Genomic DNA, 22,903 nt, shown 5'->3' with positions numbered 1-22,903 from the left:
GTGCTGTCCATCCTTCCTCCTAAGCACAGCTCGTCCTGATGCCCGTCTCCTTCCCATCTTGACCCCAGTCGTTCCAGCAGCCTCCTCTCTTCCCTGGGTCTCTGAACACACCCACCTCCTGCCTCCATCTCCCTGGGAAACACAGCCTCCGCACTGTTCGCAGAGACCGCTACCATCCTCTTGCTGCACAGCAGGGACAGCTGTGTTTCCTCTCCACGGCCAGAGACCAAGGTGCACACACCACTGGCTGGAGTTGCAGCCCTGGCGGGCTCTGCCCTGCTGGACCCTCCACCCACATCCCTCCTCTCCCTGCATCTCCCCACATCTCCACACCCAGCCTGGCCAGACCTCTGTGACTCTGAGACTTTGTATGTGCAGTCCCTCCCCTGAAACATCCTTCCCTCCCCATTCCTGCCTCTCCAAGTCCTGAGCATATCCTCAGGCTCAGGCTTAAATGTCACCGCGTGTGAGTGTGTGTGTGTGTGTGTGTGTGTGTGTGTGTGTGTGTGTTTCATTGTCTGGTTTTGGGTGGAAGAGTGGCATACACTTAATTATAGACTATTCGGCAAGAACTATTGAACATGTACTCTGTGCCCCCTTGTTGGAGGTTCCCAGGGCGCATCAGTGAGCACAGCATCAAACATCTCTGTCCTCGGGCTTCCCGGGTGGCACAGTGGTTGACAGTCCGCCTGCCAATGCAGGGGACACGGGTTTTTGCCCTGGTCCGGGAAGATCCCACATGCCGCAGAGCGTCTGGGCCCGTGAGGCATGGCCGCTGAGCCTGCGCGTCCGGAGCCTGTGCTCCGCAATGGGAGAGGCCACAACAGTCAGAGGCCCGCGTACTGCAAAAAAAAAAAAAAATCTCTGTCGTCAAGCATAGAGAATAAGCTTGTGGTTACCTGGGGGGCGGGGGGGGGGGATGGATTCGGAGTTTGGGGTTAGCAGATGTGAACTATTATATACAGAATGGATAAACAAGGTCCTACTGTATAGCACAGGGAACTATAGTTAATATCCTGTGATAAACCATATGGAAAAGAATATGGAAAAGCACATGTATTATATGTATATGAGTAACTAAGCCACTTTGCTGGACAGCAGACATAAACACAACTTTGTAAATAATTATGTTTCAATAAAAAATTGTTTTTAACTCTCTGTCATCAAGAAGCTGTCCTTCTGGATATAAGAAGGATAGAAACATTTTTTAAAAATAAATAAAAATATTGAGTGTGTTTGATGGTAACATGTGTCTGGAGAAGCGAACAGCTTCTCAGGGAAGCGAACACGTGACATTTGGGGGCTGTTTTCTGTTGCTGAGAGTGTGCCCGAGGTGATGTTTGAGGCAAGACTTGAAAGTGGAAGAAAGCAGGTTCTGTGTTCCCGTAGGAGACAATTCTCCCAAGGGCTTCCAGGCCAATGCAAGTATCCCGAAGCCTTTGAGGAGAGCAGAGACAGGATTGAACTTTCATTTGAAAAGGATCCTCACGGAAATGCAAATCCAAACTACAATGAGGTATCGCCTGACACCCGTCAGAATGGCCATCATCGAAAAGTCTACAAATAATAAATGCTGGGGAGGGTGTGAAGAAAAGGGAACCCCTCTGCACTGTGGATGGGAATGTAAACTGGTGCAGCCACTATGGAGAACAGTATGGAGGTTCCTTAAAAACTAAAAATAGGGGCTTCCCTGGTGGCGCAGTGCTTGAGAGTCCGCCTGCCGATGCAGGGGACACGGGTTCGTGCCCCGGTCCGGGAGGATCCCACATGCCGCGGAGCAGCTGGGCCCGTGAGCCATGGCCGCTGAGCCTGCGCGTCCGGAGCCTGTGCTCCGCAACGGGAGAGGCCACAACAGTGAGGCATACTGCAAAAAAAAACAGAAAAACAAAAAAACCAACTAAAAATAGAGTTAACATATGATCCAGCAATCACACTCCTCGGCATATATCCGAAGAAACCTCTAATTCAAAAAGGTACGTGCAACCCAATGTTCATAGCAGCTCTATTCACAACAGCGAAGACATGGAAGCCACCTCAGTGTCCATCCACAGAGAAATGATAAGGATGTGAGATATATATATGAATATATATAATGGAATATCACCTAGCCATGAAAAGAATGAAATAATGCCATTTGCAGCAACATGGATGGACCTAGAGATGATCACACTAAGTGAAGTAGGTCAGACAGAGGTAAACATTATATAATATCACTTTCATGTGGAATCTAAAAAATAATACCACTAAATTCATTCACAAAACAGAAACAGACTCACAGACATAGAAAACAAACTTATGGTTACCAAAGGGGAAAGGGGATGGGCAGGGATAAATGAGGAGTTTGGGACTAACACATACACACTGCTATAAATAAAATCGACACTCAACAAGGACAAAGCATAGCACAGGGAACGCTACTCAATATTCTGCAATAACCTATATTGGAAAAAAATCTGAACAAGAATAGATATATGTATATGTATAACTGAATCACCTTGCTGCACAACTGAAACCAACACACCATTGTAAATCAACTCTACTCCAATACAAAATAAAAATGAAACTAAATTGAAAACTAAATAATTTGGAGGCTCGTTAAAAAAAAGAAATTTCCTTTGCACTGACATAGACCATGTGCTTGCCCGTTTGTTTTACATGAAGATGCTACATGGTTTTTATTCTGAAGATGCCATTGAAAGTTTGGGAATCAGCATAGTAGAAGTTAAAAAAACATCCCATATCATATCTTTAGAAAATACCCAGTATGCTGCCGGACACTCGGCAATCTCACCACTGATGCAGCTCTAAAGCCCGACAGCGCTGCCTGTTTGGGGAGGAAGTGATGGGCCCGGGTGGGAGCATCTCCTGGGCAGGGACCAGGCCAGCCGTAGCCCTTCTAGTCTCCAGGTCACCAGCCCAAGATGCTCAGTGTTGGGGGAAGGAGTGAAGGCATGATTGGCGGCTGCCTTCACGTCACCCAGGAGCCCCTTCTTGTCTTCTGCCCCAGACGCTCACACAGACCCTAAAGAAACCTACATCTTGCGGGACCGATCACCCGAGGGTCTAGGTGAGGCTGGGACCCTCCAGGTCAAGTCAGGAGCTGAGCGGCTCCCTGGTGTTGACAGCGGTGCTCAGACGGGAGGACCTTAGGAGGCTCACCGTGTCCTACGCCTCCGTGTCCTCAGAGGCTCTGGTGCTGGAAGGACGCACCCGAGATGGGGGGCAGGGCAGGGCTCTCCTCCTTGCCTGCTCCTCTCTGGGCAGGACTCCGGGGTCTCTGGACCGAGGGGTGTCCGTCCGCTCTGTGCGGGGAGCGGCCAAGCTCCGGCTCTGCAGTTCCTCTTCTGTGAACACCTGGGTCTCGTGTTCCTTCCCGACTTCCCGTGGGTCTCCCCGCAGCCTTACCTCCCTCTCTCCTTCCCCTTCTCTTTTCACACACAGGACGCCCAGAAGCCCTCCGTCTCAGAGATGCTGCCGCTGCTGCTGTCCCTGCTGTGGGCAGGTGGGTGGGCTGCGGGGAGAGGGGTGGGCAGGGCAGGGGCTGCGGCTGACCCTCGTTTCCCCGCAGGGTCCCTGGCTCAGGACAGCAGATACCGGCTGGAAGTGCAGGAGTCCGTGACGGTGCAGGAGGGCCTGTGTGTCCGCGTGCCCTGCTCCTTCTACGTTCCCTGGGACACCAGGGACAACTCTGTCCCAGCTTTCGGCTACTGGTTCCAGGACGGGGCCAATGTGAAGCTGGCTGCCCCTGTGGCCACAAACAACCGACATCGTAAAGTTCAGGAAGAGACCCAAGGCCGATTCCACCTCCTAGGGGACCATGGAAACAATTGCTCCCTGGACATCAGAGACGCCAGGAGGAGGGATCAAGGTTCATATTTTTTTCGTGTGGAAAGAGGAAAGGCATTATGGAGTTATAAGTCTAACAAGCTCTCCTTGCATGTGACGGGTAAGGAGTGGGGTCTGGGAGAGGCCTCAGGGGAAGGACCTGGAGCCCCAGGGCAGGACTCGGATAGGACCCCCTCCTGGGAGGGGTCGGGGGGAGACCAAGTGGGGTTCAGAAAGACGGGCTGGACCAAAGCCTGAAGCTTATCTCAGGGCACACCTCTAACCCTCCTCCTGACCCCGTCTCCCCCTCTCTTCATCAGCCCTGAACCACACACCCCACATCCTCATTCCTGCGACGCTGGAGGCGGGCCGCCCCGGGAACCTGACCTGCTCTGTGCCCTGGGCCTGTGAGCAGGGCGCGCCCCCCATCTTCTCCTGGACGTCAGCCGCCCTCACCTCCCTGGGCCCCAGGACCCACCTGTCCTCAGTGCTCACCATCACCCCACAGCCCCAGGACAATGGCACCAATGTCACCTGTCAGGTGAAGTTCCCCGCAAACGGTGTGATCGTGGAGAGGACCATCCAGCTCAGCGTCACCTGTGAGCGCTGCGCCGTGATGCCCGGGGCGTGAGGGGATGGGGGCAGGTGGGCCAGGCCGGGGGTGCTTGGTGCTGTTGCCTGGAGACCCGGCTGAGTAGGAGGGCCTGGAAGGACAGAAGCCCTGTCCCTCCTGCGTTTCTGTGCCTACTGGGTGTGTGTGGGAGGGATGCCTACCCTTATCTCACCCCAGTCCTCTCACTGAGGAAGGAAACACTGTCTTCCACTGCTAGGTGCTCCACAGAGCCCAGCAAGAGGTGTGTGCTCAGGGGATGGCACAGGTAAGACGGAGCCCCCCATCCATGGGGCATTGAGTGGAGTGGGGTCTCTTCCAGGTTGGCTCAGAGCTGCACTTGCAGAGCTCAAATGGTGCAGGTCGGGTGTGGTCCTGCAATTAGACACAAGAAGCCCCCATTAGGTCTCTTCCTGCAGTATCCTCCGACTCTGGTCTTGCCAAAGTGACCCACACCTCCCTCCCTGCCCATTCTAAATATGGTCTTTATCTTTCTCCGTCACCGAAGGCCTTGCGCGGGGGCATTTTTTAAGTAGACTTTATTTTCAGGAACTGATTTAGGTTCGTAGCAGATTCGTCAGAAGGTAAAGAGACTTCCCTCGTCCCCGCTGCACTTTCCCACACACGCACGGCCTCCCCCCAACAGCACGCCCCGCCAGAGGGCACCTGTTACAGTCGATGAATCCCCACTGACACGTCATTTTCAACCAAAGTGCATGATTCACGTTAGGGTTCCCTCTTGCTGTTGTACATTTCATGGGTTTGGACAAATGTATAACGACATGTATCTGCCATTATAGTATCATACAGAAGAGTTTCGTTGTCCCAGCATCTCTTTGGGCCATTTTTGTGACTGTCAGCCCCTCAGCCCTCACCCTGAGCCCTCTCTGGAGCCCAGCGCTCCCCTCACTGCTGTATTCCCACTGGTCATAACATCTGGTCCCCCATCTGGACAGAGCCCCATTAGGGCTGTCTCAGCAGTGCCCACCACAGTGTTGACAGGTGATGCCCGGACGCACATCCCTTGCCCTGGGTGTTGGGGTGCCACCAGGTAGGGCCACGAGAGCTGTCTGGGCCTGACCTGGAGGTCTGAGAAGCTTCCTGCTGCCACCTCCTTCTGAAGGCACAAAAGATCCCCGTGGACCCTGAGGGACAGGGCCAGTAGGGGCCAGGAGAGAAGATTTAGTCCCCCTCCCTGGAAGGAAGGAGAGGCAAGGCCCCTCAGCCTCCCACAGTGCTCTCTGTCTCTCTGGAATGTCCACGGGGCACAGAACCTCATGACTCTGCTGTGGCCAGGTCTGGAGGCTGCTCTCCATGTCTCTGGATCTGCCTATAGTGGATACTTCATACACGTGGAATGTTACAAAACAGTGCCCTTTTCTGTCCGGCTTCTCTCGCTAAACGTTCTCAAGCATCATCCATGGAGCGTGTATCAGTATCAGTTCCTTTCTGTCTGAATAACATTCCATTGCGCGGATGCGCCAGCTTATCTCCATCCAGTTAGCAGTGGATGGACGTTTGGGTTGTTTCCACTTTTTGGCTCTTACAATGCTGCTATGAACGTTGCTATACTTTTCCTTTTTATTTTTATTTTATTTTTTTTGTATCATTGATTTCAGTTTTCTCGGGCATGTACCTAGAAGTGAAATTTCTGGGTCAAATGGTAGTTTCTAATATTAAATTTCTGAGGAATTGCCAGATGTTTTCCACACTGGCAGCACCATTTTACATTCCCACCAGCAATGTATGAGGGTTCCAATTCCTCCAGATCCTTGTCGACATTATTTTCCTTAAAAAAAAATTCGAGCCTGCTAGCGGGTGTGAAGGAATATCTCATCATGTTTTGATTTACATTTATGGAGCGAGTAATGACGTCGTTCATTTTATTCATGAACGTATTGGTCATTTGGAGAATTTTTTTATTCCTTTGGCCGTTTGGAAAAATTGCACTGTTTGCCTTTTTGTTCTTGAATTGTTTTTTGTTTGTTTGTTTGTTTTTCCTTTTTTTTTTTTTTGCGGTACGCGGGCCCCTCACTGTTGTGGCCTCTCCCGTTGCGGAGCACAGGCTCCGGACGCGCAGGCTCAGCGGCCATGGCTCACGGGCCCAGCCGCTCCGCGGCATGTGGGATCTTCCCGGACCAGGGCACGAACCCGCGTCCCCTGCATCGGCAGGCGGACTCTCAACCACGGCGCCACCAGCGAAGCCCTTGTATTGTTTTTGATATAGCTTTTATATAGGCTGGATATCACACACATATCGAATCTATGATTTGCAAATATTTTCTCCCATTAAAGGGGTTGGTTTTTCACTTTCTCAGTCCACTGATGAGCCGAATTTTTCATTTTCATGAAGTCCAACTTATGCATTTTTGTTTTCTGTTCAGCTGCTGGAAGGTAAGGGCATGGGGTGGGCTGATACCCCGGGCACACGGGGCTCGGCATCCGGTGGATGAGGAGAACCTGGAAGACCAACGTCCAGAGTCCTCCTGGGAGCGGAAGGACACAGGATTGAGCAGATGATTCCATCCTGGTCCCGCTTTCCTGCAGGGCAGTCGGGGCGCATCGCAGCACAGGTGATTCTGACGGCCATCTGGGAAGCGGCTGTCAAGATCCCGCTACTCTTCTTGGTCCTCATCGCCCTCCTGTGAGCACCCCTGGGAGAGGGGAGAGGGGATGGGTGGGGAGGGCAGGGCGCAGGTGGCTGCACCCTGGAACCAGCGCTGGAGGGGGCGGGGGCGGGGCCGGCGGAAGCTGACGGGAAGGGGGAGTGGGGGGCGGGGCTTGGGGGCGGTGAGGAGTCCCCTGGGGCAGGGTCTCCTCCCCGCCCAGTGTCAGGGTTGAGGGTAGCCGCTGTGCTCTAGAGGGTCTGTGGGGCCAGACCTGCCCTCTCCCACGTCAGTCATGCCCCCGCCCCTGAACAAGGAACAGGGTGAGTCTGCGGCCCGCGGCACCCGATCTGACCAGAGCCTGGTCTCTTCTCTGGCTCAGAGTGACGTCCCGCAGGAGGAAGGCAGCCAGGCCTGCAGGGGGCGTGTCAGATGCAAACGCCAGGCCGGCAGGGGGCGCGTCTATTGCAAGCGCCATTCCAGGTTACCCCTCTGGGTGAGTGATGTCGGCATCCTACCACCCAACATCCCACTGCACACCTGCCCCAGAATGGCCCCCAGGATTGCTCCGCTCAGCGTACCCAAAGTGGAGCTGCCATCTTCCTCCCCAAACCCACTTCTCTGCTGGGTTCCCTGTCACATTGATGACAAGGTGGCCCCCATCTCTAAGGCCAGAAGGAAGGACGGGGTTTGCCCCCTTTCATCCCCGCTCCTCTTCTCCAGCATCCAATAATCACTAAGTGCTGTCCATCCTTCCTCCTAAGCACAGCTCGTCCTGATGCCCGTCTCCTTCCCATCTTGACCCCAGTCGTTCCAGCAGCCTCCTCTCTTCCCTGGGTCTCTGAGCCCACCCACCTCCTGCCTCCATCTCCCTGGGAAACACAGCCTCCGCACTGTTCGCAGAGACCGTTACCATCCTCTTGCTGCACAGCAGGGACAGCTGTGTTTCCTCTCCACGGCCAGAGACCAAGGTGCACACACCACTGGCTGGAGTTGCAGCCCTGGCGGGCTCTGCCCTGCTGGACCCTCCACCCACATCCCTCCTCTCCCTGCATCTCCCCACGTCTCCACACCCAGCCTGGCCTGACCTCTGTGACTCTGAGACTTTGTACGTGCAGTCCCTCCCCTGAAACATCCTTCTCTCCCCATTCCTGCCTCTCCAAGTCCTGAGCATATCCTCAGGCTCAGGCTTAAATGTCCCCGCGTGTGTGTGAGTGTGTGTGTGTGTGTGTGTGAGTGTGTGTGTGTGAGTGTGAGTGTGTGTGTGTGTGTGTGTGTGTGTGTGTTTCACTGGTTTTGGGTCGAAGAGTGGATACACTTAACTATAGACTATCCGGCAGGAACCATTGAACATCTACTCTGTGCCCCCTTGTTGGAGGTTCCCAGGGGGCATCAGTGAGCACAGGATCAAACATCTCTGTCCTCGGGCTCCCCTGGTGGCGCAGTGGTTGAGAGTCCGCCTGCCGATGCAGGGGACAGGGGTTCGTGCCCCGGTTTGGGAAGATCCCACATGCCGCGGAGCGGCTGGGCCCGTGAGCCATGGCCGCTGAGCCTGCGCGTCCGGAGCCTGTGCTCCGCAACAGGAGAGGCCACAACAGTGAGAGGCCCACGTACCGCAAAAAAAAAAAAAAAAAAGAAATTCTCTGTCATCAAGCATAGAGAATAAGCTTGTGGTTACCTGGGGGGCGGGGGGGGGATGGATTCGGAGTTTGGGGTTAGCAGATGTGAACTATTATATATAGAATGGATAAACAAGGTCCTACTGTACAGCACAGGGAAATATAGTCAATATCTTGGGATAAACCATATGGAAAAGCACATGTATTATATGTATATGAATAACTAAGCCACTTTGCCGGACAGCAGACATTAAACACAACATTGTAAATAACTACGTTTCAATAAAGAAATTTTTTTAAATCTATGTCATCAAGAAGCTGTCCTTCTGGATATAAGGATAGAAACATTTTTTAAAAATAAGGAAAACTATTGAGTGTGTTTGATGGTAACATGTGTCTGGAGAAGCATCGGGCAGGGAGCGAACAGGTGACATTTGGGGGCTGTTTTCTGTTGCTGAGAGTGTGCCCGAGGTGATGTGTTCCCGTAAGAGACAATTATCCCAAGGGCTTCCAGGCCAATGCAAGTATCCGGAAGCCTTTGAGGAGAGCAGAGACAGGATTGAACTTTCATTTCAAAAGGATCCTCACGGAAATGCAAATCCAAACTACAATGAGGTATCGCCTGACACCCGTCAGAATGGCCATCATCAAAAAGTCTACAAATAATAAACGCTGGAGAGGGTGTGAAGAAAAGGGAACCCCTCTGCACTGTGGATGGGAATGTAAACTGGTGCAGCCACTATGGAGAACAGTATGGAGGGTCCTTAAAAACTAAAACTAGGGGCTTCCCTGGTGGCGCAGTGGTTGAGAGTCCGCCTGCCGATGCAGGGGACACGGGTTCGTGCCCAAGTCCGGGGGAATCCCACATGCCGCGGAGCAGCTGGGCCCCTGAGCCATGGCCACTGAGCCTGCGCGTCCGGAGCCTGTACTCTGCAATAGGAGAGGCCACAACAGTGACGTGTACTGCAAAAAAAAAAAAAAAAAAAAACAACTAAAAATAGAGTTAGCATATGATCCAGCAATCACACTCCTGGGCATATATCCGAAGAAACCTCTAATTCAAAAAGGTACGTGCAACCCAATGTTCATAGCAGCTCTATTCACAACAGCGAAGACATGGAAGCAACCTGAGTGTCCATCCACAGAGAAATGGATAAGGATGTGAGATATATATATGAATATATATAATGGAATATCACCTAGCCATGAAAAGAATGAAATAATGCCATTTGCAGCAACATGGATGGACCTAGAGATTATCACACTAAGTGAAGTAGGTCAGACAGAGATAAACATAATATAATATCACTTTCATGTGGAATCTAAAAACTAATACCACTAAATTCATTCACAAAACAGAAACAGACTCACAGACATAGAAAACAAACTTATGGTTACCAAAGGGGAAAGGGGATGGGCAGGGATAAATGAGGAGTTTGGGACTAACACATACACACTGCTATAAATAAAATCGACACTCAACAAGGACAAAGCATAGCACAGGGAACGCTACTCAATATTCTGCAATAACCTATATTGGAAAAAATCTGAACAAGAATAGATACATGTATATGTATAACTGAATCACCTTGCTGCACAACTGAAACCAACACACCATTGTAAATCAACTCTACTCCAATACAAAATAAAAATGAAACTAAATTGAAAACTAAATAATTTGGAGGCTCGTTAAAAAAAAGAAATTTCCTTTGCGCTGACATAGAACATGTGCTTCCCGTTGTTTTACATGAAGATGCTACATGGTTTTTATTCTGAAGATGCCATTGAAAGTTTGGGAATCAGCATAGTAGAAGTTAAAAAAACATCCCATATCATATCTTTAGAAAATACCCAGTATGCTGCCGGACACTCGGCAATCTCACCACTGATGCAGCTCTAAAGCCCGACAGTGCTGCCTGTTTGGGGAGGAAGTGATGGGCCCGGGTGGGAGCATCTCCTGGGCAGGGACCAGGCCAGCCGTAGCCCTTCGGGTCTCCAGGTCACCAGCCCAAGATGCTCAGTGTTGGGGGAAGGAGTGAAGGCATGATTGGCGGCTGCCTTCACGTCACCCAGGAGCCCCTTCTTGTCTTCTGCCCCAGACGCTCACACAGACCCTAAAGAACCCGACATCTTGCAGGACCAACCACCCGAGGGTCTAGGTGAGGCTGGGACCCGCCAGGTCAAGACAGGAGCTGAGCGGCTCCCTGGTGTAGACAGCGGTGCTCAGACGGGAGGACCTTAGGAGGCTCGCCGTGTCCTACGCCTCCGTGTCCTCAGAGGCTCTCGTGCTGGAAGGACCCACCCGAGATGGGGGGCAGGGCAGGGCTCTCTCCTTACCTGCTCCTCTCTGGGCAGGTCTACGGGGTCACTGGAACGAGGGGTGTCCGTCCGCTCTGTGCGGAGGGGGGTGCCGAGCTCCGGCTCTGCAGTTCCTCTTCTGTGAACAGCTGGGTCTCGTGTTCCTCCCTGGCTTCCCGTGGGTCTCCCCGCAGCCTTACCTCCCTCTCTCCTTCCCCTTCTCTTTTCACACACAGGACACCCAGAAGCCCTGCGTCTCAGAGATGCTGCCGCTGCTGCTGTCCCTGCTGTGGGCAGGTGGGTGGGCTGCGGGGAGAGGGGTGGGCAGGGCAGGGGCTGTGGCTGACCCTCGTTTCCCCGCAGGGTCCCTGGCTCAGGACAGCAGATACCGGCTGGAAGTGCAGCAGTCCGTGACGGTGCAGGAGGGCCTGTGTGTCCGCGTGCCCTGCTCCTTCTACTATCACTGGGAATACACGGACAACTCTGCCCCAGTTTTCGGCTACTGGTTCCCGGAAGGGGCCGATGTGAAGCTGGATGCCCCTGTGGCCACAAACAACCGACATCGTAAAGTTCAGAAAGAGACCCAAGGCCGATTCAACCTCCTAGGGGACCATGGAAACAATTGCTCCCTGGACATCAGAGACGCCAGGAGGAGGGATCAAGGTTCATATTTTTTTCGTGTGGAAAGAGGAACGACATTATGGAGTTATAAGCATAACACGCTCTCCTTGCATGTGACGGGTAAGGAGTGGGGTCCGGGAGAGGCCTCAGGGGAAGGACCTGGAGCCCCAGGGCAGGACTCGGATAGGACCCCCTCCTGGGAGGGGTCGGGGGTAACGCAAGTGGGGGTTCAGAAAGACGGGCTGGACCAAAGCCTGAAGCTTATCTCAGGGCTGCACCTCTAACCCTCCTCCTGACCCCGTCTCCCCCTCTCTTCATCAGCCCTGAACCACACACCCCACATCCTCATTCCTGCGACGCTGGAGGCGGGCCGCCCCGGGAATCTGACCTGCTCTGTGCCCTGGGCCTGTGAGCAGGGCGCGCCCCCCATCTTCTCCTGGACGTCAGCCGCCCTCACCTCCCTGGGCCCCAGGACCCACCTGTCCTCAGTGCTCACCATCATCCCACAGCCCCAGGACAATGGCACCAATGTCACCTGTCAGGTGAAGTTCCCCGCAAGCGGTGTGATCGTGGAGAGGACCATCCAGCTCAGCGTCACCTGTGAGCGCTGCGCCGTGATGCCCGGGGCGTGAGGGGATGGGGGCAGGTGGGCCAGGCCGGGGGTGCTTGGTGCTGTTGCCTGGAGACCCGGCTGAGTAGGAGGGCCTGGAAGGACAGAAGCCCTGTCCCTCCTGCGTTTCTGTGGCTTCTGGGTGTGTGTGGGGGGGATGCCTGCCCTTATCTCACCCCAGTCCTCTCACTGAGGAAGGAAACACTGTCTTCCACTGCTAGGTGCTCCACAGAGCCCAGCAAGAGGTGTGTGCTCAGGAGATGGCACAGGTAAGACGGAGCCCCCCATCCATGGGGCATTGAGTGGAGTGGGGTCTTTTCCAGGTTGCGTCAGAGCTGCACTTTCAGAGCTCAAATGGTGCAGGTCGGGTGTGGTCCTGCAATTAGCCACAAAAGGTCCCCATAAGGTCTCTTCCTGCCGTATCCTCCGACTCTGGTCTTGCCAAAGTGACCCACACCTCCCTCCCTGCCCATTCTAAATATGGTCTTTATCTTTCTCCGTCACCGAAGGCCTTGCGGGCGGGGGGGGGCATTTTTTAAGTAGACTTTATTTTCAGGAACTGATTTGGGTTCGTAGCAGATTCGTCAGAAGGTAAAGAGACTTCCCTCGTCCCCGCTGCCCTTTCCCACACACGCACGGCCTCCCCCCAACAGCACGCCCCGCCAGAGGGTGCCTGTTACAATCGATGAATCTCCACTGACACGTCATTTTCAACCAAAGTGCATGATTGACATTAGGGTTCCCTCTTGCTGTTGTACATTTCATGGGTTTGGACAAATGTATAATGACACGTATCTGCCATTATAGTATCGTACAGAAGAGTTTCATTGTCCCAACATCTCTTTGGACCATTTTTGTGACTGTCAGCCCCTCAGCCCTCACCCTGAGCCCTCTCTGGAGCCCAGCGCTCCCCTCACTGCTGTATTCCCACTGGTCATAACATCTGGTCCCCCATCTGGACAGAGCCCCATTAGGGCTGTCTCAGCAGTGCCCACCACAGTGTTGACAGGTGACGCCCGGACGCACATCCCTTGCCCTGGGTGTTGGGGTGCCACCAGGCAGGGCCAGGAGAGCTGTCTGGGCCTGACCTGGAGGTCTGAGAAGCTTCCTGCTGCCACCTCCCTCTGAAGGCACAAAAGATCCCCGTGGACCCTGAGGGACAGGGCCAGTAGAGGCCAGGAGAGAAGATTTAGTCCCCCTCCCTGGAAGGAAGGAGAGGCAAGGCCCCTCAGCCTCCCACAGTGCTCTCTGTCTCTCTGGAATGTCCACGGGGCCCAGAACCTCATGGCTCTGCGGTGGCCAGGTCTGGAGTCTTTTGCAGAGAGACCCTGGATGGACAAATATCTGACTCCACGAAGAGCTGAAGTTGTTGGGAGTATGTGGGCTGGAGAGGAGGCGTGGCATAGACTGTGCCCTTCTGGAGAAGGCTCAGGTCCTGCAAATGGTGGGGGAACCTAGGGGCTGAACCCTCGGTGGGAAGGGGGGGCACCCCTCTCTACCTGCTACGGAGAGGAGGAGACTTAGGCCTGCTCATCAGGATTGGAATTCTCCCCAAGTCTCTCTTGTCTGCAGGAAACTCGGGGATCAGGGCAGGAGTGATTGAGGGGGCCCTTGGGGGAGCTGGTGTCACCACGCTGCTTGTTCTCTGCCTGTGCCTCATCTTCTTCACGTGAGTTGGGCTGGCTGTGGGCCAGGGGAGGATAAGAGGCCCCTGGAGGGGTTGTGAGGACCCAGAGCAAGCCTGGGGCGGTGCAGGGGTAGTGAGGATCCAGCTCGTAGACACCTGGCCAGGCTTGAGCGTGTTCCCAGCCCTGGTCCCAGATCCAGAAGCCGGGAGGGAGAAGGGACCTTGTCACAGTCTTGTTATAAAGGCCCCTGGGCTCCCTCTACCCTTTTAATTTTTAATTTTTATTGGAGTAGAGTTGATTTACAATGTTGTGCTAGTTTCTGGTGTACAGCAAATTGAATAACTTATGCATACGCATATATCCACTCTTTTTTAGATTCTATTCCCGTATGTCATTACAAAGTACTGAGTAGAGTTCCCTGTGCTACATAGTAGGTCCTTAGTAGTCATCTGCTTTATATATAGCAGTGTGTATATGTCAATCCCAATCTCCCAATTTATCCCACCGCTTTTCCCCCTTGGTATCCATAAGTTTGTTTTCTGCGTCTGTGACTCTATTTCTGTTTTGTAAATAAGTCCATTTGTACCATTATTTTAGATTCCACATATTAGCCATATCATATGACATTTGTCTTTCTCTGTCTGGCTTACTTCACTCAGTATGACAATCTCTAGGTCCATCCATGTCCCAGAAAATGGCATTATTTTGTTCTTTTTCATGGCTGAGTAATATTCCATTGTATATATGTGCCACATCTTCTTTATCCGTTCCTCTCTCGATGGACACTTAGGTTGCTTCCACGTCCAGGCTATTGTAAGTGTGCTGCTATGAACGTTGGGGTGCATGCGTCTTTCCGAATTATGGTTTTTTCTGAATATGTTGGGCTCACCCTACGCTTGACCTGCCTTAGTCACTCACTCCAGCCTCAAAAGAGATACCCTGTGTCACAGACCCTCGTGTCTCCCAACAGAGTGAAGACCTACAGGAAGAGAGCAGCCAGGACTGCAGTGGGTATGGAGGACATCCACCCTGTCATCGGACCAACTTCCCTGGTGAGTGACACGGGCATCCCGGCGATGCAGCCTGCCCTGCAGATCTCCCGGGGCGGCCCACAGCCCTGCTCCCTTCAGCACGTCCAGAAATGAGCTCTTCCCCTTCCTGCGTCTTTGAAAATGTAGGATTTATTATGATTCCTCTGTGTGAGGCCAACAGATCAGGAGACGATTGCCACAAAAAAGACAGGTAGTACAGTTCCCAAGAGGAGGGGGCGTGCCACGCCCTGCAGGGCCATGAGGGGCAGCACAAGGGTCTGTCAAGAGGCAGAGGGAGTGAGGAGGAAACCTGGGCAAGAGATTTTGTGGTTTATGTGGGAAGGAACAGGCAGGGTAAGCAGACTGAGGACTGTCTAGTTGAATGATTTCAGAATGCTCTGGGGTGTAGGGGTTGTCTCTGGTTTTCTGGTACCTGGCCCCGGGGTGATGAGAGCAGGATAATGGTCCAGAGAGTAAGAGTTTGATAAAGGAAGTGGTTTGGGCTGATCGGTTTGCAATATGAAGGGCAGGCTTGCAGGCAGATCCCTTAGAATCTCTAGAACTTGACTAGCACTGGCAGGGGCAATCCCTCGAGGGTTAACAGAGCCCCGGTTGTCAAAACATCAGAAACACAAGGTGAATACATCCCTAAACATACTCTGCTGGGTTCTCCAATTCATCAGTGGTACTCTTGTTCCTGACTCCCAGCCAGCGATCCATCCCTTTCCCCCATCACCTCTTCCTGCACTGATACACTGCAAAGCATGTCTGTGTTTCTTCTAAATACAGCTTAATACAAACACTCCCTTTGAGCTGAGCTCCCCACTTAGCTCTTATCCCGCTGAAGCCTCCCCACCTTCCCCCAAACATCTGCATGACCTGCACCTGCATTACCTGCACCTGCATTGCCTGCACCTGCATTGCCTGCACCTGCATGCCCTGCATCTGCATTACCTGCTCCTGCATAGCCTGCACCTGCATTGCCTGCACCTGCATTGCCTGCATCTGCACTGCCTGCATCTGTATTAGACAGTCGTCCCATCCTGCCCAAGTCTGAAATGCACTGTTTCTCCACACTGCCAAACAACTTGATTGACATTTAGAGCAGGAAAACCAGAGTCAGCTTTGATGCTGCACTTCTTCCAAACAGGCTTGCTCAAGCAAAGTAAGCTTTTTGCCCCTCAGAATCATTGCCCATCTGCCCCGTTCTCCTCCCGTGTCCGTATCAACCAGCCCTACTCATGCTCATCCTCTGATCCCTGACTTTCATTTATTTCTTGACCTATGGCTAATGTGGCCATCACTGAGGTCTCTGAGCGAATCCATCACCCATGCATTCACTTATTCCTTCAGCAACTATCTCCCACTTGTTGATTGTTCTGAGCACTTGGGTAATCTCTGTATTGTTACAGAGACACATGTTACAAGTGGAAAATGTCCCTTGCTGTCAAGGACTTACATTTATTGAGAGGGGAGTGGGGCGGTTGTGGTGAAAGCAATGAACAGGTGAGTAGTGAAAGTATACAGGAAATGAGAGCTATGGAGGGAGATGCAATGGGAGGGACAGTTCTGGGGGTGGGAGGCTTTGAGAAAACCCCTGCAGGAAGTGAAGGAACACAGTGGGAGCCCCTGAAAGAGAGTCGTTGAAGGGCTCTAGACAGAGGGAGCCGCAAGTGCTGGGCTCAGAGGTTGCGACGAGCTGATGCATTGGAGAGACGCATCGCTTAATCATGACGAAGCCGCCATAAAAATCCCAATAGTGTGGGGCACAGGGAGCTTCTGGCTGGTGCACAAGTGGAGGTGCTGGGAGAGTGATGTGTCTTGAGAGGGGGTGGAAACCCTGCACCCCTTCCCACATACCTTGCCCTGTGTGTTTCTTCATCGGACTTTTCACGCCTTCCTAAGCTATATCCTTTTATAATAAACTAGTAATCTAGTAAGTAAACGGTTTTCCTGAGTTTTGTGAGCCACTCCAGCAAATTAATCAAACCTGAGGAGGAGGCCATAGGAACCTCTGATTTATAGCCAGTTGGTCAGAAGCACAGGTGACAACCTGGACTTGTGATTGACATCTGAAGTGGGGGGGAGGCAGTCTCATGGGACTGAGCCCTCAACCTGTGGGATATGACACTATCTCCAGGCAGACAGTATCAGAATTGAGTTACACTGTAGGACACCCAGCTGGTGTGGGAGAATTCCTTGGTGTGGGGGTACAAAGAACCCACGCATCTGGTGACAGAAGTGTTGCGAGTGTGATAACAGTGCGAGAGTAAAGGAGAGACACACAGGAGAAGTGAGTTTTTCCATAAACACCCTCCTGTTTATGGAAAACCTCAGGAAACCTCAGAGGGCCAGGAGTTGAGTTTGTGATCAATAGATGTGTGACCTTGGGAAGAACCTACCCTCTCTGAGACTCCGTTTCTCTCCCTGTAACGTAGTAATATTTCCTCCATAGGTCTGTGTGGGTGCTCAGTAGAACTGGGAAACCATCTATAGCGTTATATTTGTTGGATGACTGAATCAATGGAACCTTCAGAAACGTTTGCTAGCAGAATGGAAGAAGGAATAGATGCTCTGTCCCAGAGTCAAATTCACTTCCTGGACCCTCTCTCCCTTCTCCCCTCGAAACTACCTTGATCTGACCCCTTCCTTTGCTCTGCATCCAGGATCACCGGGAAGAGTCCAAGTTAGAGGATCCTCCTGACCCCACCAGCTCGGCAGGGGCCACCCCCACCTCGGGGATGGAGGAAGAGCTGCATTACGCCTCCCTCAGCTTCCATGGGATGCGTCATCCTCAGGAGAGCGCCCACTCAGAATACACGGAGATCAGGACCAAGTGAGGGACCGCACGCGGCATCAGCCTCAGGCACGACGTCCATTTCCTCTACAGGAAGGTGGACCCACAGGCTAATCCTTAGAGACTTAACATCCCCGTAGGTGATGGGTTTATGAACTACTGTTAGTGCCTTTCCTGCTCTATTGGAACTATCTTAGGCTTTGCATTCAGAGACATCTGGCATCAAACCCACGTTTTCTCATTCAGCAAGAGTATGATATCATGCGCGGCACCTTACCCCGCCATGTCTTGGTTTTCTGCTTTGGTGAAATGGATGTGAGAGGTCCAGCATCACAAGGTTGTTGTGAGGATTAAACGAAAGTACCAAATATGCAACAGAAGTCTTCATACATTGTGACCTTTGTCCACGGAACAAAAGCTCACAACCTAAAAGTTGCACGTTATGTTTTATTTGGGGACCTTACTGAGGACTATAGCCTGGGAGAGAGCCTCTCCCATAGCTCTGAGGAGCTGCTCCAAAGAGGTCAGGGAGGAGCCAGGATATAAAGTGTTTTTGCTGAAAACAAACAAACAAACATGTAGTCGGACATCAAAAGATGTCCAACCACAAACATCAGACGATCAGAGTAATGACTTTGGAGCTTTTAGACCTTTTCTGTGTATGGGAGGATGCACTGTCTGAGCTGATTGGAAATTAGTCCTTAGATGCAGCTTAACAACCTAGGGCCAGGATCGTGTTTTTCTCCGTCCTGAATTCCCCTCAGGGCACACCTTCGGGGGAGACCGCAGTGGTTGATTGTTTAATGGCGGACAACATCCTTTGTTTACTGAAACCGCAGGCAACATTTTGTTTGTTTGTTTGCTCAATTCACCCAGAGGCTGGGTATGTCCTGTCCCGGGCACCACATCGCCTACATGTCAGTCTCACTGTCTACTCAAAACCCTCCCATGGATCCCTTCCTTGACTGGACCTCCAGCACCATCTCCTGCCATTCCTGAATCTTCCCTTTCCACCCTCCCTGTCTTCTACTAGTCCTGCTATAGCCAAAATCAAGTAATAACATTTAGAGAATTTCCTAAATCTTAGAGCTGACCATAGCCAAAATACCGCTCTCTCCTCAAGCCCAAAGAATAATTTACAAGCTTCTCAACCTGACGTTTGAGGTCAGGGGTCAGGAGACCTTTCTGCTAAAGGGCCAGATAGTAAGTATTTAGGCTTTTCAAGCCATAGGGTCTCCGTTGCAACTATTCAACTGTAGTGCAAAAGCAACCGTGGACAATTTGCAAACGAATTAAGGTGGCTGGGGGCCAACAAAACTTTATTCACAAGAACAGGCAGCCCCAGGGTTGTAGGTTCTAGGTTATTCTTAGTCTCACCCAATCTGCTTCTCCATCACCGTACCCCAAACCACCTATCCCTCAAGCCATTCTCTAAGAACCCATTCCGATGCGTCCCTCACTGTCTCTGAGCACCTGCATCTCTCCTTCCAGGAAGACCCAGCCCCATGAAGTCATCTGGCTAACACCTTCTTATCCTTCAAAGTGCGTTCAAAATTATAGTCTGGGTTGAGAAGGTAGAGGGAAGCGAGAGCTTGGAAACGTCCTCCTACAAAGCCTAACACTCTAATTTTACTGCAAATCAGTTGAAACAAAAACAGCCCCAAATAGACCAGCAGCACCAAAACCATGGCAGGGACCATGCATGACGCCCCAGTTTCTAAAGTGACACTTGAACAGATGAAAGATTCTGGTGTGGTGTAAGAAAAGGCCTGGTGCCCAAACCCGGCGCCTCCACCCAGAAAGGACAGTTAGGTCAGACTTCCGTTTATGATAACGTCAGCCGGCGTGATGCGACTCATCACATTAACGGTCGATGGTTAGCCTTCCAATCCAGGCAAGAGGACACTGGCCCATTGTTCCCGGCTTCTCCCTCTGTTCACAACGATAAACCCTGCGCATGGTGCAAGACACAACCAAAGGAGAATTCTGGAAAGTGGTAAGAAGAAGGCAAGTTGCCTTAGGACCCCAGGACTGGAGAAACAATGCAGAGTCAGGGCATCCCAGTTCCTACAGCCAAACGGGGATGAACACTCACACCCACCGTTTCCCAAACCCCGACTGAGAAATAGTCAAGGGTTATCATCATAGTGTCAGGAATGCGCTCACCTGTCCCATCATCCGGGTTCTGTCCTCCTCCCTCCTTGGGGCTCCCGCAGCCCCGTCCTCCCCGCTGCATCAGCCCAGGCCACGCCCCACTGTGATCGTGTCTCCGTCCCCCTTCCTGACCCTGGCTGGCTCTCCTCCAGTGGTGGCCTCGCCTTAGCGCAACCCCACAGGACACTCTGCTCAACAGATGGGAGACAGGCACCCAGGGTGTAGGAGCGGCCACCAGCTCAGCCAGTGGAGGGACCTGCCCGAACAGCGGCCTGTTCAGCACGTCCTGGCCTGGGGAGGGGAGCGGAAGTGTGGCCAGAGTGAAGTAAGAGCGAGTAGAGATCAGAGCCGGTGCTCGGAGTGAGGCAGGAGATCAATGGGCTCCAGGCTAGACATTCATTCCCAGCCCCCTGTTTACACTTCCTGAAGCAAGACACAAACAGGCTCCAGGACTCCATATATGACCGGACTCCTGTCTATCTTTCGAGATCTGCACCTCGATATAAAAACCAGCGACAGAAATAATAGGGTAAATAACCAGACATTGGACATTTTTATGGCAGGAACAGAGTGGGACAAACCCTGTTAAAAGGTCACGAGGCCATGCATTTGCCACCCTTGGGGCAAGGGAGACATTGCACATGCGCAGAGAGGCTCCTTGGGGTCCAAAAGGGGGGGGCGCCACCCCATAACATGTGAGGCTAAGGCCGTCCCATAGGCCTCTGGGCTGGAATCCATCTTGGGAAAAAGCTGCGCACGCATGCTGTTGAGGGTCCTAGGGCAGGTCAGGTGTGGAAAAAGAAACCAGATAATTGGCCAAAGGGAAACAAAGACCCGGAAGAACTGCCCTATATGAATGACGTAACCGCCTTTTTATGGGGCTCTTCCTCATTGGGGGGACGCCCACACCCTTTCCCTCCGGGTGTGCGTCTCTGCCCGGCTTCTATCTTAACTAAACAAACTGTGTCTCTGTGTGCTCTCCCCCTTGTTGTTGTGCTGTGTCTCTAATAATAAGCTTTGTACCTGTTTTTACAGTTTTGTCTCCGTGAGAGATGCATTTTTCACTGGGGCAAGGGCCAGGGGGTGTGGTGGCTGGGATTCCTGGTTTTCATCCAGGCGCCCCAGGTTCAATTCCTGGGCAGGGAACTAAGATCTCGCTTCACGCCACCGCTCCCTGCCGCCACTCTGAGAGCAGGAGGAGAAGCCGAGGTGTCCTCGGGTTACCACCTCCTTCATTCCCTTTTCTCCTCCTGTCCTTGGAGTGGCCCCATCCTGCAGGCTGACCACGGGCCACTGTGTGGGCTGCGTCAATTTGGGCTGCTGTAGGCTGCTCTGAGCACTCCACTTGTAGGAACACGTCGAATCTTCGGGGTGACCCCGTGGGTTCACCTGCTAGGGCTGCCGTAAGGAAGTATGGCCGACTGGGCGGCTTGAGCAACAGAAATTCATTTTCTCACAGATCAGGAGGCTGGAAGTCTGAGATCAATGTGTCAGCAGGGCTGGCTTCTTATTATTGTTATTTTAAATTTTTAATTGAAGTATAGTTGCTTTACAATGTTGTGCTAATTTCTGCTGTACAGCAAAGTGATTCAGTCACACCTATATAGACATCCTTCTGAGGCCTCTCTCCTTGGCTTGTAGATGGCCGTCTTCTCCCTGTATCTTCACGTGGTCTTCCCTCAGTATGCGTCTGTGTCCTAATCTCTCTTTCTTACAAGGACACCAGTCCTATTAGATGAAGGCCCAGCCCAATGACCTGACTTTATATTAATTACCACTTTAAAGGCCTTGTCTCCAAATGCAGTCACACTTAGAGGTACTGGGGGTTAGGACGTGCACATAGGAATCTGGGGGGTGACACAATCCAGCTTCCAACGCCGTGCGAGCATAGGCACACCTCTGCACAGAGTGGTTAAGCGCCTCCCCAAGGTGGCACAGCAAGGATTAGGGAAACAAGCGCCAGCCTAGAGCCATCTGCTGCAGAGCCTGTGCCCCTGAGCCCTGCATGAAAGCCCTCAGGGGAGGAAGCCCCCGGGAAGCGCTGACCACCACTGAGGGGGGGACTCAGAGTGACCCCTGAGGAACGGGCAGGGCCAGACACCTGACCTGCAAGACAGCCACAGAAGAGTCTGTAGAAAACGCCCGCCTCTGTCCTTGTGTCAGATGCTCCCACAGACGAGGGTTGAACATTGTGATCCTTCCATGTGACAGATGAGAAAACTGAGGCTTGGAAGGGAGAAGGGCGGGGCCCACCTACCTCCAAACACTGGCATCCCCCCAGGGCCACGCTGGCTGCCATTTTGCTCCCAATGCCCGGCGCCCAAGCCTGGCATGTGCAGGGAGGCCTGGGGCAGGGGGCTGCGAGCAGGTCAGGAAGCCTCAGGACCCCCTGTGGGATCATGTCCTGGTGGCCACCCTCCTGGATCCTGGTCTCATCCTCTCTGTCCATTTATACCTGGGAACTCGCCTTCTAGCTGCACGGAGCGATGGGGTTTCCTCCAAGCCTCTATCTGGGCTGCCCCTATCTCACACTGTATCAGCAGGAGCTGGGGCGCTGGAGAAGTTCTCAAGGGTGGAGACAAAGTCTGCCGCATTCTTGCCTTGTGCTCCACTCCCCTGAAAGGAGAGGTGCCCCTGTGCCGTTGTCGTGCTCATTTTGTTCCCAAGTCCAAGCTTGCTCTGCTCGCCTCACAACGGGCGCGTGAATCGGAGATGAGGTGTTGAGGGAAGGAATGACACCTTTATTCGGAAAGCTGGCAGACCTAGAAGACGGCAGACTAGTGTCTCTGAAGAACCTTTTGACTGGGGTTTGGATGCCAATTTCTTTTACAGCACAGAGAGGGAGAGGAGATGAGGAAGTAAAGTGAAAAGGCCACAAGCTTTGCAAACATCTCCTGGAATGGCCAGCCTCGGGGAGGGAATGCGTTCATTTTTCTTCCTTGCAGCCATCCACGGGTGGAACGGCGTCCAGATGCTTCCCTGAACGAAGCCACTTTGTTTTAACCTTCAGGCGAGGGGCAGGGCTCCCCGAGGCAGGCCATTATGTGGAGACAGTATCCTTTTAATGAACAAAAGCAGTGGAAAGCAAAGGTTAAAGTAGAAGA

General features: G+C 52.6%; 1 protein-coding gene across 2 annotated transcripts; it reads left to right on the top strand.

Annotated features, from left to right (window-relative positions):
- The first annotated feature begins 3,468 nt into the window (after positions 1 to 3,468).
- On the top strand, positions 3,469 to 17,764 carry LOC115850902 (myeloid cell surface antigen CD33-like). Of its 2 annotated transcripts, XM_060289212.2 has the most exons (9): positions 3,469 to 3,502; positions 3,569 to 3,946; positions 6,298 to 6,311; positions 11,336 to 11,699; positions 11,901 to 12,179; positions 12,411 to 12,458; positions 13,762 to 13,858; positions 14,788 to 14,869; positions 17,515 to 17,764. In XM_060289212.2, the coding sequence occupies exons 1-9, from the start codon at positions 3,469 to 3,471 to the stop codon at positions 17,686 to 17,688; spliced, it is 1,470 nt and encodes a 489-aa protein (XP_060145195.1). In that variant the 3' UTR covers positions 17,689 to 17,764. The 2 variants fall into 2 exon arrangements, with proteins under 2 accessions (XP_060145195.1, XP_060145196.1); XM_060289213.2 differs by lacking the exons at positions 3,469 to 3,502; positions 3,569 to 3,946; positions 6,298 to 6,311 and adding an exon at positions 11,205 to 11,255 and having other exon boundaries at positions 11,322 to 11,699.
- The last annotated feature ends 5,139 nt before the right edge of the window (positions 17,765 to 22,903 follow it).

This window comes from Globicephala melas, chromosome 19 (assembly GCF_963455315.2).
Source record: "Globicephala melas chromosome 19, mGloMel1.2, whole genome shotgun sequence".
In the NCBI taxonomy this organism is placed as follows: Eukaryota; Metazoa; Chordata; class Mammalia; order Artiodactyla; family Delphinidae; genus Globicephala; species Globicephala melas.
The sequence above is the reverse complement of the archived record's forward strand: the minus strand, read 5'-3'. Positions and strand labels throughout refer to the sequence as shown.